We start from the raw sequence: 18,145 nt of genomic DNA on the forward strand, positions 1-18,145 counted from the left end.
CAGCTTTATGGCTAAAGGAATGAAGCTCTGTGGAGTATTGCTCATCCCAGTCAAAGCTCTCTTTTCCAGACCTTTTCTGTGGCCCCTCCTCCTAGAGCAAAAGTAGATCACCGGATTCTTTCCCTTCTGAGCCCTGCAAAGGCATGTGCTCTCGGTGACAGGCTGGACTTGAGACTCTGTGAACATTCTAAATGGTGACTAAGTTTCTTCTTTTCATGTAGCATCACAAATGTACATAAGTAACCCATGGTGGTAATAAATGCATTCTGGAAGCAGACTGAGAGTTAAACGTTTTCCAAAGACATGTCTAACCCAAATATATTTAAATTGCTAGCAGTGTTTGTGGTGGTTTTAATTTTCAGGAAGAATCATCTCCATATTTTTGGCCTACTCTATTTCAGTGGACTTTATTTGATCTTGAAATCGGGATGTACTGCCTGATATCAATGGAAGTAACTATAACTAATTCCACATGAAACAAGGGCAGGACTAGCCTTATTTACCCTGTGGAGGAATCTTCTGTTTCTTTGAGTAAAATAGCCTCTTCTACCAGTACTCCTAAAAGTTCTTATGAAAACATTTCTAACAGATTTTTTCAAGTTGTCTGATCCTCCTTCTTGTGACTAGAATTTCATCCCTTTTAGTGGTATGAGAATAATATTGGAAAAATTACGACAATCATAAATTTTAATGATCTTCTTTCAGAACACCCAGGAACCTGCTAAACTTTCCATACTTTTCCCCATTCCAAGCCCATTTACATGTCTTTTCAAGTGCAGGAGAGAGAGGGGCTTTGGAAACTTGGACTCGCTGCTTTTTGCAGCTGTTAGAGTGCTCACCTAAAATTTGTCAAAATTTTGGAATGTGAAGGTTTGTTTTTCTAGGACCATTATAATGCCAGTCCCAACCTTAGCTATGCCAGAAGGAAAAGATCTTTCCAATTACCATATGGTTTATTATGCCAAATATAGGATCCAGAATTTTATTTAAGGACTTTTTGTAGCTGTACATTTCTAGGAATTGAAATGCAAGAACACCTAATTTATCTAATATTGTTGGAGACGTGCTTACTTATGTGAATTTTCCACGTGACCAAAGCTGTGACATTAGTCATCTGAGAATTTGTTTAACCCACCATTTGCTGAGACTCTTTCATAAATACATTATACTTCTCCCTGCTTCCCTAGACACAGTGCCTTGAGGATATTTCACGGTTCGGGGGGATCAGCATACAGAGCTGTTATAACTTGACTAGAACTGGACACTCTGGAAGCCAGTAGAGCACCAGATCACACTCAAGAGAAGTAAAACAGACCAGAGAGCACTGAAGAGCTGTGTGGGTCTTTACTGAAGGCTGTCTTCAGGGCAGTTGTTTCTCTCAACACACAGTGCACCTCCTTAAGGACTTTCTTTTCCCCTCTCTTCCTCCAAAGTCTTAGTATCCCAGCTGCTGCTTATCTCATCGACCCTTTTCACAAATATTCTCTCTTCCTTCCCCTCCCCTCCCCTCCCCCTTCCTTTCCTCCTCACTTTCTCTCGCCCTCCATCTCTCCCTCCCTCTCTCCCTCCCTTTCTCTCTCTCTCAGCGTCTCTCTCTCCCTCTTCTCCCTTCCTCCTTCTTTGACTTCCTCCCACCCTCCCTTCTCCCTCTTCCATCCCTCCCCTTTCCCACAGTCTCTGAAGCAGCTTGATACTTGTTGTTAGAAAAAGTGTTCTATCCCTTCTCTTTGCTAAGCCCCACAGAGATGATCTAGGAACCAAACAGTACAAATGAAGGATGCTTTCTGGGTAGGTGGGGTTGGGGGAGTTATGATTCCAGAGACTGGAGGAAAACCAAATACTATCTCTGTCACAATATACAGGTATTTTTATTTTTGTGTTTTTTGTTGCTGTTACTCTCCCTTGCTTCCCACCCCTAACGCTCTCAGAAGATGCCTGTCACTGGCATGCCCTCAAGCTTTCCCCTTTTAATAAATTGCTTTTAATTTGCCAACATTTGAAAAATCAGATTATCAAATAAATAAATGGTAGGTAAATGGAAGCATCAACAAGGTCAAAACAATGACCTGAGGGCCTTTTATTACTCTTAGAGAATAAAGCAAAAATGCCAGGACTTCCTTGCTTGTGCTTTGTGCCAGCTATTTTTTGAGGTTTTGTTTGTGTGTTTGTTTGGTTTTTTTCTTAATTTCCATTGTTGATCTATGTTCCATAAGATAGAGTTTTCCAGAAATTATTATAATGCTTCATAATTTGTTCTCATTCACTAACAGGGAATTATTGTTTTAAAAATGCCATAGAGGGCTTCCCTGGTGGCGCAGTGGTTGAGAGTCCGCCTGCCGATGCAGGGGACACGGGTTCGTGCCCCGGTCCGGGAAGATCCCACATGCCGCGGAGCGGCTGGGCCCGTGAGCCATGGCCGCTGAGCCTACGCATCCGGAGCCTGTTGCTCCGCAACGGGAGAGGCCACAACAGTGAGAGGCCCGCGTACCGCAAAAAAAAAAAAAAAAATGTCATAGAGTTTATCTGTTTTAGAAAGTGAACAGAAAAGAAATTCTCTTCTGAGCCATCCCAGTACATAGGCCTGGAACCATGCTGAATTAGGCTGGGCTTCATCCCCCTCCACTGCAGGCCAAGAGCAAGTCATCAGAGCATTCTGGGTTCTGGGTGGCACACCCAGCATCAAAAAAGACCCAGACTTCTTAGCTGTTTGATGCCAAGGTTTTTCTAGTATCACCTAGAAAAGAAATCCTTTGCCTGGTAGAATTCTTTAGTTTGTATGTGATTGTGCAGTTTTTTAACAGTATGTGGAAATTGCGTAACACTATATGGAAGTACTTTAGGCCTGCCTAGCAATGATTTTTAAAAAGTCTAATATCTGTTACTGAAATTCTTTCCCATAAATAATTAACATAATACTGACTATCCATAAAGCCAGCCTTTCATTTGATCACTTCCTATATGTAACATTGACCTTTTCGTATCTGACTTCCTTTCTTAAGACCATAAAGACTATGCCATTACCCTCTCTATAAGAGAATTCTATTCTAGAACTTCACTTACAGTTATGGCTCTTAGTTCTGTGAGCTCAGTCTCCAAGATCATGTTTTATTTCCAAAGTGGAAGTAATATTGTTTCTGCCCTGGACTTTCTTGGCAGTTGCACCTGACTTGCATTAAGAATTTGACAAGGGCCAACAGCATAATTTATTGTAATTTTTAAATCATGATGTAATGTGTAAATGATTTTTTCATCATAGAACTATTGGCAAAAGGATTTTTGCATTTAACAGTTTCTGTCTCCAGAGCCTCCATAATTGAATTCCTTTACCTAGAGCTTAAAAGGAGTCAGAGCTAATTTTTATTAAGTGTCTGTATTGATATTGATGGAATGCGTTATGGCATTTGCCACATCCTTTTAAGCATCTCAAATTATATAGCAATAGTATATGTGCTGTTTTTCAAAAGTCATCAACTCTTAAAGAATCGGGTTTCTTTTGAGTCCTGAAAGATTTTCGGTTTTTTGTTCCTGTTTTTCCTCTTCCCTATCAATGATCGCGCTCTTGAAAGCTGATTCATTATGGCTGCTTGCTGAGCTGTCTGGGTTTAGTAGTCTGCAGTTACTCAGACTGCAGCAACAAAAGCTTTATTCTGCCACTCTAACTGGACTTGTGCTGCATGGCTCTGTCCCTCAGCCATCCAAGAGAGGAGCCCAGAGTCCATGCAGATCATGGTCCTTCATGTTGCAGATGATACCTTTCAAATACATGGGAAGTATTCCCCCTGTGTTGGTCCCTGGATGATGCCCAGGTGTTTCATTGGTTACCTTTGACCTTCTTGTGGGAGATAATGGTTCTCAGACTTGGCTGCACGTTGGAATCATCTGGAGAGCTGCATGACACACTAATGTCTGGGTGTCACCCCCACTGATTCTGATGTCATATGTCCTGGCTGTGGCCTGAACATTGGGATTTTTAAAAGCTCCCTAAGTGATTCTAATGTGCAGTCAAGATTGAGAACCACTGCCTAGGAGTCTTCTGCATCCCAGACCTTTTAAGGTCAAGTTTATTTGTTTCCTTTATGGCATAGCTCTTAGCTCTTTGGGTAAAAGATTCATAACTGTGCCAACAGAACTCTGGACATATTATTCATCAATAGCCCATTTTATTAAATTCCATTCCCCGACCTCAGTACATTTCCCCATGTGTTCAGTATTCACAACTATGCAGATAATAGCAATAACAGCTAACGTTTACATGGGGCTGCTTATGCAGCCGGCACTGCGCGAAGTGCCACACCACACATACACTAACTTGTTTAGTCCACAAGTGTGGCCCGGATCTCTCACTGGAACTCCAGTACTATATTTTCAAGTGTCTGCAAGGTATATCCACCTGAACAGCTGTCCTCTCCAGCTTAGTATGTAGAAAGCCTCATATGCTCCTGTCCACCAGCATCATTTCCCATGCTGCTTTAGCATCAGACAGACCTGGCTCAGATCCTGAATCTACTATTCACTGTCATATGACTTCAGTTTCCTTAGTTACAAAGTGGTGATGACAGTAATAATACTAATGCCTGCTTCTTAGACTTGTGAGGATTTCCCAAGATCCTCTCTGTAAAGTGAATGGTCCTTAATGCATAGCAGACACAAAAAATGACAGCTATTGTTATTGTTTAAAAAGCTTTATATGGGGCTTCCCTGGTGGCGCAGTGGTTGAGAGTACGCCTGCCGATGCAGGGGACACGGATTCATGCCCCCGTCCGGGAGGATCCCACGTGCCACGGAGCGGCTAGGCCCGTGAGCCATGGCCGCTGAGCCTGCGCGTCCGGAGCCTGTGCTCCGCAACGGGAGAGGCCATAGCAGTGAGAGGCCCACGTACCGCAAAAAAAAAAAAAACTTTATATTACCATGAGAGCTTCCTCTTCCTCCTCTTCCTTACTTATCTACTTTTAGCAATTCTTATTTCACATTTTGTAAAATTTCCTCTGAGTCACCATAGTCCAGGCTAGTCCTCATGCCCTCAGGCCTCCATTGCTTCAACTACTCCTAGGTCTTTCCTCCTTCCTGCCCTTAATTCACTCCAGAAATCATTTCTGAAATAAAACACCACTTGTTTGTTATTCCCTTGCTTAAGAACCTATAAAGGCTTCCCACTGCTTGCTGCATCACGCTCACACTTCTCAGCTAGGTCTTTAAAAATTCTTCTCATAATTTCATACCAAACTTCTGACCAATTTAATTTCCTACTTACGTCCTAGCACTCCCCCTCTGCTCTAGGTTAGTGGGGTCTCCTCCGTGTCTTCTGAACATGCAGGCAATGCTTATTCCAGCTCTTGCTGCCCTGCCCCGGTATAGACTATAGTTCTCCCATGTTTATAAGGCCTGGTTCCAATGACATCTCCTCCCTAAAGTCTTTTCCATTTTGATCTCTGCTTATCCTCATTTACTGTTACTTTTCTATAACACTGATCTCAGATGCATCCTCACTGAGTGGCGGTGGCACAGTAGAGAGCACGTGCTTCACCTAATGGGGCAGCTGCCCTCTGTAGCCCCAGGGAAATGCAAGCCAGTTGTTGCAAGAGTTCCCAACTGACTTTCACGAGAAATCAGGATTTTTTTTTCTTCTTGAAATCTCCTCATTTTTAAATGTTGGCAGTTAATTTAAAATCTTTAGAACGTTGTGTGGCAAACAAAATCTATAGGGCTGGGTATAGCCCCAGGGCTATCGTTTTGTTCCTTCTGCTTTAGAGTTTGTATACCATCTAGTTTAAGACTTAACTATTCTCTAGTTGTTTGATATGTTCTATTTCTGTCTTCCCAACCAAGATATCCACTCCAGCAACCCGACCTTATCCATTCTGAGCATCTGTTGCTGAACCTAACACTGCATTAGTAAAAAATAATCATCACGTAGTTGATTCATGCATAAAGATATATTTAAGGAGCTTACATGGTATGTAAGGCACAAGACATCACAATTTTTGTTTTCTGGTTTCTTTTATTGTTTTGTGAAATATGTCTTGGGAAATATCCAGTGTTTTCGTCATGGCGCCGATTCCCATATTCATCATCAGTTTTGTATCCCCGCTTGTTGGTTAGTCACAGTGTGACACAAAACCAGATTTTTCTATGGAAAGAGGCACAAACCATGTTGCTTTTATATTTTATTAATGATGCTTGCCGTGGAATGACATGGAATGACATGTAATGACATGACATCTTTAGATAATCTGTAGATAATTACAGTACTTGGCATGTATTAAGAATGCAACAAATCACAGTATTTTTACTCTGCGTAACCAGGAGACATGTGCCTTCTGCAATTATGGCTGAATTCTGTTTTCAAATCAAGATTATTCTACCCTGTGGTATGAAATATAATGTTGTAGGTTTTTCATCAAGTATGGAAACTCACTCTTCTTGCTTTGCATACCACATACTTTCACACTATAACTTCCTATTTGCTGTGATATCATCTCAGCCGTAAGCAAAGATATTCCACCCTGAACAGTTACCATTAGACATGAGTAACTGTTTGACTCATATCGATTTGGACTGAAAAGCGGAACGTATTTGACTAACACATGGCACCATTGTAACTCTTCAAACAGGATTTGAAGGCCACAAAGAAGGCATCTTAAGATCCTGGTTAAGCTCTGTGATAGCCTTCGACTTGGAGAGGTGAAAAGTGCAGGGACCTAAAAGTATTGCCTCCTTTTACTTGTGAACTGTGGTCTCAGCCCCATGGTAATCTTTTTCATGGTGATGTGATGAACATAAGGACATCGCACAGATCCACACCCTTGTCTCTTCGTGCTTCGTTGTAGGTACTCAGCGTGCCAATGCCCGTGCTCCAGCCCCTTACAAGCGAGACTTTGAAGCCAAACTAAGAAACTTTTACAGGAAGTTAGAGACTAAAGGATATGGACAAGGCCCAGGGAAATTAAAGTAAGTCAAAATAATACAAACCCCAGGATTTGTAGATGGCGAAAAGATGGGATGCAATTTGGAATGTAGGAAATGGATTGATTAGGGATGACCAGCCTTCGTTTTAGTCGGCATAATTATCTGGGCACGTGCAAGTTACAGGATCATCTAAAACATAGTTCTTGAATTAAGCACAATTAAACTTATGGTTTTAAAACAGACAGGAAAGAGATGACCATGTTTCACATAAAAATAAGGCAAAATTAAAAGCTGATTTATTTTGTTCTCCTGAAAAGTACCTCTTGGTTGACTTATATCGCATATTCATTAGATATAAGGCTGTCACAGTGTCTTGTATTGCACGTCACTGTCTCCTGGGCTGACCTGAGTGTAGGACTACTGCTCAGCTCTGTTTCCTTCTGTGAAGTAAGCTTAACTTGTCCAACGGAATATGTCATGAATGTTGTTTCTGCCTGTCTTTATCCACCTCCCTTTAAATGGGGAAATTGAAACATCATCCTGTTGTTTGGCCTAGAATTATCTGAACTTCCTACTTACCCATACTCCCTTCAGCCCCACCTCCACCCCTGTCCCCTAGAGATCACTATGCCACTTGAGAGAGGACAGAGGAGGGAGGGTCTGACTGCAGAAGCGTCGGGACCCAGGTGTGTGAGAGAATTGCCCAGCCCAACAGGCACATGGCTCACTGCCCCCCATGCAGGGCTTGCTCATCTGAACTCACAGGTTCCCCTTTCATCACCCTCGAAAACATCAACCCGCCCCAAACACCGTACCTCTCAGAGCTTCACTTACTAAGGTCTTGCTGATCAAGCTTTCATACCTTCAGCCTCCCTATCATCTCCCTTTCCATTACTATTTGCATTAAGGGAAAATTGACACCTGTTTAAGGGTGACTTAAATTGTCATTGTCACAAGTAGATTAATCAACCACCAGTATCATTCATTTGTATCTGTCACTTAGGGAATCTCAAGATTCACTTAATTTTAAAGTTAAACTAAGGACAACAGGGCTTCCCTGGTGGCGCAGTGGTTGAGAGTCCGCCTGCCGATGCAGGGGACACGGGTTCGTGCCCCGGTCCGGGAAGATCCCACATGCCGCGGAGCGCCTGGGCCCGTGAGCCATGGCCGCTGAGCCTGCGCGTCCGGAGCCTGTGCTCTGCAGCAGGAGAGGCCACAACAGTGAGAGGCCCGCGTACCGCAAAAAAAAAAAAAAAAAAAAAAAAAAAACTAAGCACAACAGTAAACTCCACTGCTTTGGAGGACACTGAGAATTTTTTTGTCCTTCTTGTTCTCACTGTTATCTTTCTAGGTACTTAAGAATTGAATTCCTAAGTGCATTCAGGCTTAAAACATTACCTCCTAGGGTTGCTCTTCCTTTCCTAAACAAATGTTTTGTGTGTGTGTGTTGTTTTGTAATCGTTTTCCTTCTGGGATAAATTGATGTGACCATTCAGAAAGGACTCTTGCATTGGTTTTACAGGTCTTAGGTGAGGTGCTCTATTTACCAATGATTCTCTGTTGTAACTTTTGTTAATGCTATTAAGAGTTACAGACAGATGTGTGCTTTATTGCAGATAGCGATGATAGTAAGTCACTCCACTTTTCCCCTAATTAATTGTGGTAAGTGGAAGTTAAATGGCAAGTGCCCAGTTCTGGAAAGATAAAGATTAGGAAATAATCTGTATTTTTCAAATTGTCTTTTTCTGGACAGGTTAATTATCAGAAGAGATCACTTGCTCGAAGATGCTTTTAATCAGATTATGGGCTACTCCAGAAAAGACCTGCAGAGAAATAAGCTGTATGTCACATTTGTTGGGGAGGAAGGGTGAGTAACACAGAGAAGTGGCCTGTGAAGCACAGGCTGTGGCTGCCGGAGGATGTTTCCCCACACTGTCCCCTGCGGTTGCCTGAAACAGGAAATCCTTCTGACGGAAAATGCTGTTCTCATACACTTAAACCTTTCAGTTTTGTTTTTTTTTAAGCTTCCTTTGATTTTTAAATCATTTGACATAGAAATTCTTTGGTAAAATCTCTAACTATAGATCATTTATGAGAGCAGAAACTTAGTTTCGTTTCTTCTCTCCGTAACTCTTTCTCTCAAAGGGAAAACATGTTTGTTTGTTTGTTTGTTTTATTGAAGTATAGTTGATTTACAATGTTGTGTTAATTTCTGCTGTACAGCACAGTGATTCAGTTATACATATATGTACATTCTTTTTAAAATTATTTTCCATTATGGTTTATCACAGGATATTGAATATAGTTCCCTGTGCTATACAATAGGATCTTGTTGTTTATTCATCCTCTATATAATAGTTTGCATCTGCTAACCCCAAGCTCCTCCCACTCTATCCCTTCCTCCCCCCCACCCCCTGCCACCCTGGCAACCACAAGTCTGTTCTCTATGTCCGTGAGTCTGTTTCTGTTTTGTAGATACGTTCATTTCTGTCATCTTTTAGATTCCACATATAAGTGATATCATATAGTATTTGTCTTTCTCTTTCTGACTTACTTCACTTAGTATGATAACCTCTGAGTCAATCCATGTTGCTACAAATGGCATCATTTCATTCTTTTTTATGGCTGAGTAGTATTCCATTGTATATATGTACCACATCTTCTCTATCCTTTCATGTGTCGAAGGACATTTAGGTTGTTTCCACGTCCTTGGCTATTGTGAATAGTGCTGCTATGAACGTAGGGGTGCATGTATCTTTTTTGAATTAGAGTTTTGTTTGGGTATATGCCCAGGAGTGGGATTGCTGGATCATACGGCAACTCTATTTTTAGTTTTTGAGGAAGCTTCATACTGTTTTCCATAGTGGCTGTACCCATATACATTCCCACCAACAGTGTAAGAGGATTCAAAACATGGGCTTTGAGATTTAAAAAAAGCAAGGAATTGCATTTTAACATCTATGATCTTGTTATGTGCACAGGAATACTAAGTAAATCGTACTTCACCTGTTAAATAAGCTCAGTTTCAGAATCACGAATTAGAAACTAGTGTTTGCTAGAGAGTAGGGGGCGTGGGGAGGATGCAGGATGGGCGAAATAGGAGAAGGGGATTAAGAGGTGCAAACTTCCATTTGTAAAATAAAGAAGTCACAGGATATAATGTACAGCAAAGGGAATATAGTCAATAGCATTGTAATAACTTTGTATGCTGACAAGATGGTAACTAGACTCACAGTGGTGGCCATCTAACAATGTATCAAATTATGGAATCACTACGTTGTATACCTGCAACTAAAATGATATTGTATGTCAACTGTACTTCAATTTTAAAAAGATAGAAAAAGAGGAAAAAAGAAGAATCCTTCTGTTCCACCTGGAAATCTCCCCAGCAGTATCTCTTGGGCCTTGGTTCTTATTTCTCTGTCTCCACTTTTTCTCTTTCTTTGGCACACCTACCAAAATAACTACCTGCCATAAACAGAGTCCAGCCTTGTATGACTCTTCCATGAGTGTGCTCATAGAGATAGGGGTTAGGAAATGAATGAGTAAAGACTCCTACACGGTGTTTATTGCATTCAAATAGGCATAACGGTGGTTTTATGACTCTTGAGAAGATGAAAGCTCTCATCTCTCCTAGACCCCTTACTCTTTCCTCATTTCAGGTTTAGGTTTGGAGTCTCAGCACCTTCTTTGTAGACATCACTAGAGTGAATTTTAAAAATACCGCGTGATTGTCTGAACTCGGGTTGTCTTCTCTTTAACTCCTTAACTGCTGTTGATTTGGATCATGTTAAGGCTACCTCTCTCAGTCTTGCCCAGGAATAAAGTATATTAGATTATGGAATCGTAGCAATAATATTCAACAAATTCAGCCATTTGGTTTATGGTTAATGAAATGGAGCTGTCAAAGTATAAAATAGGGCTTCCCTGGTGGCACAGTGGCTGAGAGTCCGCCTGCCGATGCAGGGGACACGGGTTCATGCCCCAGTCTGGGAAGATCCCACATGCCGCGGAGCGGCTAGGCTCACAACAGTGAGAGGCCCGCGTACCGCAAAAAAATTTTTTTTAAAGTAGAAAATAATTCACATGTGCTAGTAGAACTAGATAATAGTAAAATTGAGATTTAAAATTAGGCCTCTTGTCTTCCATCCAGGATTCTTAGACCAGCACTGGGATTTAGGCAAAACTCCTGAACTCTGATCTGTCTGAATTTTTTCCTACCCATGGATCTTTTCACTATTCCGGCTAGTGACTGATAACTTCTCTTGTCACATATAGTGTTGTATAGTCTCCCAGCTGTGACTAGATTAAAGTAAAATACTACATGGGAAAACAATATAATGTGACAAAGTTTGAGAAGGTTGCCTGAGACTTGAGCCTTTTGTTGCTGACAAGCCTTAATGGTTCTAGCTTTTGTTAGTTGCCTTAAAGATGCAGGTGGGCAATTGAAAATGAAGGCAAATGTTTTTAGCCTAATCACAGGTATGCATGGGATTCCAGGTATTTCCTTACATAACTAGTCTGGTTTGGATGAGAATACTTTTCCTCCCCCAGAACTCCAGCTGCCTTTCTTCTTTGTTGGACCACAGTTTGTTGAGATCTCAGAGATGTAGGCAAGCGTCTTTGGAAACCCTGGTACTTAGGTTTGAATAGAACAGATGCTATCATGCTTGGTCATCCTAAAGCTGTCTCCCCATGGTCTGGACTGACATCCATTCCTAGGAGGAGGCCCAGGCAGAGTGGGGCCTGAAACCTTATTTAATTGCCACTAATGTCCAAATGTTTCCTGCCTCCATTTCTTGTCTTCTTCCTGTAACCCTAGAAGGAAAATAAGAGGGAGGATATTTTGAGGTGTGACCTCAGCCCTCAGGGACAATCTCTTAATCAGGCCCCTCTGCATATGGTTTTTTGAAACTGGAATGGGGCCAGATAACTTCTGGTCTCATGGCTTTATCATGTCAGTATCATACATATAGATTGTTAGATATAGACTTTATTTTGCTATTAAGGCATTGGGAACACATAATACTATTTTGAAAGATTAACGCAGTATGCTTGCTAAAAAATTGAAACCTCAAAACAACATAAAATTAAGAAGTTATTTTAGCCTTTGTCATCTTACTACATTAAAATTCAAGATCATAACATTTCTTTCTGAATTATAATAAATACCCAAAGAGAAAAGCTACCTAGGTTTTTCTATGGAATTGTGAAATGGAGCTGAAAGTTTTCTGGTCACTTTTCCTTCATTAATTTTAATGCCCTCAAAATGTGTCATTTTGTAAGTTCTTCATGTCTAGCTCTAGTAATAGGTATTAAAAAACGTATATGCCTAGTGCCCAGATGTTGGCTTGCAATATCATTCTTCAATAAAAGGGACTAGGGCTCCTTGGAGAAATGGGTGATTCTAGGACTGGGGCAGGAAATATACAAGACAGCACCTGAAGCATCTTGTGCCAGAAAGTATAGAGGAGCTCAGACAGCTCACAGTGATGTCAAAGGGACACAAGAACCAACTGAAAGAGCTGCCAGTGGTCAAAGGTGGAATAATTGGAGCAAAAAAATAAAGTAGTATTGGATTAGAACCCCAAAGTATAAAATAAATATCTATATACTGATATAAATACACAATTGAATAAATAAATAAATAACAGTAGACAAATTTGTGCAGATTTCCAAATAATTCTGCATAATTCCCTGCTCCTTAATTGTGAGTTGCACATAGTGACTTTCTTCCAAATAATACAGTATGAAAGGGGGAGAAAGAAGTTAAGTCTACAGTGGAGAAGCCTGACAAACACACAGCCAGGTGATCAAGGCTAAAATCTAAAATCAACAGTGATATATCCTGTTGATAGTATGTACCCTTGGTATGATGTGATGAGAATGACACTTTACTGTCTTCCTCCCAAAATCATGTAACACCAGTCTAATCAGGAGAAGACATCAGATAAATCCAAATTGAGGAACATTCTACAAGATTACCTTATCAGTGCCCCTTAAAACTGTCAAGGTCATCAAAAACCAAAAGCATCTAAGAAACTGTCACAGCCAAGATGAACCTAAGGAAACATGGCAATTAAATGTAATGTGGTATCCTGAATGGGATCCTGGATCAGTAAAGGGACATTAAGCAAAAACGAAAGAAATCTGACTAAAGTATAGGTTTTAGTTAATAATGTATCAATATCAGTTCATTTTGTAACAAATGTACTGTACTTATGTAAAATGTTGATAAGAGGGAAACTTGAGTGTGAGGTATATAAGAATTCTCCCTACTGTCTTTGTAACTTTTCTATACATCAAAAACTAATCTAAAATAGAACATTTATTAAAGAAAGCATAGAGTCAGGATTTGGGGAGATTTAGAGAATGTTTCCCTGAACAACTTTTCTTATTTCTTTGCTGTCTGATGAGTGATTGCCACCAGGGTAATTTTTGGTATGTGTATACTTCCTTTTGCACTTGAGGTCAGGAGAGTAATAAGTATAGAGATACAGTTCATTCTGTGGAAGGAATTAGTAGAGGTATTGATTGGTATGTATAGAGTATTATTTTGTGTTGCTAAAGTCAACTTTGTTATCTGTGAGGGAATAATACTTTGCAATTCTTATTGATACCATCTCACTGATTGTATTTTCTACCTGTCATAATCAGGGTCTTTATTTATAATAGATTAGTGAGGGCATAAAGAGAAAAGGATTTATTTTTAAGAATAATGCGTCTGCCTGCCCTCCAAAAAGGTGTGAATTAGCAGATTCACTCAGAGACTGCAGCTCTGCTTTAAGATGTTTCTTTGCGTAGGTCTTGACACATGATATATAGGTTGTTCCTGAAATGGAAGAGCTGAGTCAAGAGAAATGATGGGAAATGTTATAGTCATAAATTTACAGGACGACTACAAATTCCATGTGAGGTAGAATTAACCCCAGAATGGTAGAGATGCCTGTATTCAATTAAAAATACAAAAATAAATCTAGAATCTATTAATGTAAATATACTAGTTGACAGCTAATTATTATATCTCGCTAAAATAATGCTTCATGTTATGCTTGGCTTTTTTCTGAAAAGCAGACGGTTTCTAAGCAAAACACTGTGATTTAATTTGGTCAGCGCTGAAGGTTTTGTTCTAGTCATTAAAATCTCTACCCAACTTAATTTGGTTATCTGCTCTTCCAAAGTGGGGAAGAGGAGAAGACAGCAGTGGTGGAAGAGCTTGGAAACTGAGTCATCTTGACTGAATGTGGTGGGAAATTGCATACTCTAGTTGCCTCTTTCTGTTGTGCTTCTGTCTGCCTAGAAGTTGCTTCTTTAGGAAGGGAGCCAGTAGAATACCGCATATTCTCTAGTGTATTATTTTCTTCTAAATGTGTGGTGTCAGAACTTAGCTAGGCAGACTGTTGTGTTCTGATGGGACATTTGGGGCCATTCACTTCTTTTTATTTTTTTTTTATTGAAGTACAGTTGATTTACAATATTGTGTTAGTTTCAGGTGTACATTCACTTCTTAGTACCCAAAACAAGTAAGGAAATAATGGCCTGGATAAAGAGAGGATGTTTACACTGTGATTGCCTCGCCTCTTTTTTTTTCTCCATGGCCAGCTCTATAAAAGGCACCTTTCTTTAGGAAAGAATGAGTTCATTATATGTAAGGTGCCATTGATGTGACATTAGTCATCTGTCTTGCAAAGCCACACTTGGACTAGGGAGGGGATGCGTGCAAACAGTTTTAGTTTGGGGGTTTAAGAACAGGTGCGCTCTTCCTGTGATATTTCTACTTAGACAGATGAAAGCAGCTAGGGAGGATGAGATCTGAAAGGTTTTCTTGGGTCCCTGCTTAAAAATAACCAGCAGCTGTTAACATCTGACTGATCTAGAGGTTGTTTGGGGTCCTGGGCTTGATCATTTATTCCTCAGCAATGTGTAAAGCTTCAAGTGAAAGTTTATGGTGCTGCTTGTTTTCTTCTAAAAAGAGACACTTGCAGGATAACCTAACTGATGCATGCCATGCTGGAGAAGGGTGCTTCTGTATCTAGGCTTTGGCTTGGTATCCCCAGGTAAAACTTCGTCATACTGATGGCTCACAAAATTCCTTACTCACCCATCAGGCCTTCTTCAGTGGCTGAAGAACCAAAGCCTTGCTGCTATAAGTATCTGAGGCTGAATCGGGTGTGTAGGCCATCTGTGCCTGAACCAACTTGTAAGAAAGCAGAGTCTTCCAGAAAACTTGTAGGAAATGATAGTGAGACTTCCCAATGGCACCATCCTCTTGCATTTTATAGTCTACTTCCTTTGGAATACTTGGTAAATTTTAGTTGAAAATAAAGAACAGGAGAATAAAACTATTTATTTTAACAAACACTGGCTGCTACTAACAACTCGGGTGGTGTCAGCCCAGCAACGGGATGGTGTTTAAAATGCCTCATCGGCACTTCATGGGGCTCAAAACGACATTGCCACCCTAAGGACATCTGTGCTTATTCCGAAATGGCCTCAGATGCAGCTGTTGTGTGGCTACACACCCGTTGTCCGGAGTTTCATTATTTCCATGCCAAGTCTTTAGCTGTGGAACCAACCTAACTGGCAGAACAGGAATGTAACAAATGAGCCCTGTGATATGAGTCATATTAACTATTTATATGGAAGAGGTTGCTAAGACAGGAAGCGCATGCATAAGGTATCCTGCTGGGACACGTCTTATTGAATTAGGTAGACATATGTAATGTGTAGTCAACAACCTGCCCTCAGATATGCGGTTCTAAATTTCAGATTATAATCAAATCAAACTTTAAAAACTGTCTTGGCTTTAGAGTGACTCTATCAGTGCTGCTAGAGTTAAAAAAACAGCAGATAAAAGCCTGAGCAGTTGAGGAAGATACATTTCCCTCCTAGAGGAGCTGCTAGCTTTGTTCTCTCTTGGGAAAAAAAGGAGTTTTATTTTTCAACTTAACTCCGCAGGGGACATTCATTGTATCTTTAGCCAGATTTAGTTATCATCATGAAAAAGGAACCAATCAGTGAGGTCCATCTTTGTTGTTTTAACAAACTCTACCATATTAGAAGATATTAGACTTGGAAAAGACAAGGAGCAAGCTTTCTAAGCATAATTCACTTGAGCGATTTCTGACAGTGTTTGCTAATCGGGTTGTCTCTTAAGGACTGGCATGAGCTATTAATGCATTGAATATAAGGCAGACTTGTGCAAAACTGTTCACTCCGCTAGATGTGAAATAACAATGTAAATTATGTTGATTTCCTTTAGAGAGCATCAGACAGCTCCACTCAGTGATTCAGCAATATAAACTGATCCCCTCCTATGTATCAGGCTAAGTACTCAGGATCCAGAAATGAGAAAGACATAGTCCCTGCCCTCAGTAGGTTTACAGTTTAGATGTGTGTCTGGTGGGAGGCAGACAATTATAAAACACTCTGCTAAGTGCGGTATTATTAAAATACTGAGAGCTGAAGCTCAGTGAAAACCTGCTGTTTCTAACTGAATGCCACTGTTTAATTTTAAGCAGCTAAAAACCCATTTTACTTATACCAGTTGTCTCTTTGTAAGAAAACTGACTCACAGAGTGTTTGACTCATGTTTCAGCTGTCTGTGACCCTTATCCTCGTGTGCCTTGATTGTGTCTGAAGGTTTCTGCAGAGCAGGGACCCCGCAGGCCAAGGCTCACTCACCGTCTCACGCTAGGGTGTGTGCAACTCTCCTGGAGGTTGCATTACACCCTAGGGTATCGTTGTCATTTTATCTTGCCTTGAAGTGATCCTCACTAAAGAAGAGGGTTTAGGGTAAGTCAGGTTTTTTAATAAAGCAGCATTTTCCTCCTACTTCCTTCTGTAGCAGGGGTTGACAAACTTTCTGTGTAAAGGGCCAGATAGTAAATATTTTAGGCTTTACAGACCATACATTCCCTGTTGCATCTACTCAACTCTGCCATCCTAACAGGAAAGCAGCCCCAGACAACACATAAACAAATGGGCGTGGCTGTGTTCCAATAAAACTTTATTTACAAAGCCAGGGGGTGGGCCAGATTTGGCCCTCAGACCATAGTTTGCCATAAGCAACGTTGTTTTGCTTATGAGCGTTTAAAATTTATTGAAGGGTGAGCTGTAAGGAATAATGAACATTACGCTTGGGATCAGGAAACTGGTGTCAAGACCTGGATCCCCCACTGCAGCTTTCATTTGATACAAGTCAGTGATTTCCTTCAGCCCCAGTCTTCTCAATGAAATGAGGGGATGGGCGAAATGACTGTTCAGATACTATTGATGGCATTCTCTGTTTCTAAAGAGACACAGGGGTCTGAAATTCACCATCGATAGGAAATTTAGAGATGTTTTGCATCCACAGGGATCCAGGTAGACTGGAATCATGAACTCAGTCTCACAAAGTGAATTTTAGTAGGAAAACTATAACGTCTAGTACTTAGGTTTTAAAAAGATACAGTGAGGGGCTTCCCTGGTGGCGCAGTGGTTGAGAGTCCGCCTGCTGATGCAGGGGACACAGGTTCGTGCCCCGGTCCGGGAAGATCCCACATGCCGCAGAGCGGCTGGGCCCGTGAGCCATGGCCGCTGAACCTGTGCGTCCGGAGCCTGTGCTCCGCAACGGGAGAGGCCACAGCAGTGAGAGGCCCGCGTACCGCAAAAAAACAAAACAAAACAAAAAAGATACAGTGAACGTGCAGACAGTATGGGAGAGTCCTAGGTTAAAGAAGCATAGGTGAAAGGTTTGAGCTGATGACTAGTTCATGATGAGTCAACAGAGTCAAGTGACTGCCCCACAAGGCAGAGTGATATTAAGCTGCATTAGTGGGGAAAAGTTCCAGGAAAAGAGGTCAAGGGCCCTTTCTAAGTTTTTGTTAACGAGACCACACCTTGAGTGTTGTGATCAGCATAGACACCGCCCCCTTAGGTCAGACTTTGACACCTGGAGAGTGTCCAGAGCAGAGGACCAGTGTGGTGAGGGAATTCCCTACCCTGCATTGAGAGGAGGTTGAAAGAAGTGTCTGTGTTCATGAGTGAGGAGGGGGCAGGGACCAAGGATATGGAAACTGCTGAACTTAGAGTTCTTGTAGAAAATGACTTTTGAAAAAAAATTTACATCTTTAGCATCTAGATTAATACCCAAAACATAATAGGCACTCAAATATTTGTTGAAAGAAAACCTCTAAGTATGTGAAGAGCGTTCAAGTGGAAAAAGTATTCTACTTGTTCTTGGTGGCGTCAGAGACCA

At 41.0% G+C, this 18,145-nt stretch overlaps 1 protein-coding gene across 2 annotated transcripts in view; it reads left to right on the forward strand.

The window, feature by feature from the left end:
- Nucleotides 1-18,145, forward strand: part of HECW2 (HECT, C2 and WW domain containing E3 ubiquitin protein ligase 2) — a 417,979-nt gene that overhangs the window by 369,432 nt on the left and 30,402 nt on the right. For both annotated transcript variants that reach the window (XM_060152403.1, XM_060152405.1), the window contains 2 exons: nt 6,828-6,948; nt 8,660-8,773. In XM_060152403.1, the coding sequence (XP_060008386.1) occupies nt 6,828-6,948; nt 8,660-8,773 (235 nt within the window). The remainder of the gene's footprint in view (nt 1-6,827; nt 6,949-8,659; nt 8,774-18,145) is intronic.

This window comes from Lagenorhynchus albirostris, chromosome 6, assembly GCF_949774975.1.
Source record: "Lagenorhynchus albirostris chromosome 6, mLagAlb1.1, whole genome shotgun sequence".
NCBI classification, from domain to species: domain Eukaryota; kingdom Metazoa; phylum Chordata; class Mammalia; order Artiodactyla; family Delphinidae; genus Lagenorhynchus; species Lagenorhynchus albirostris.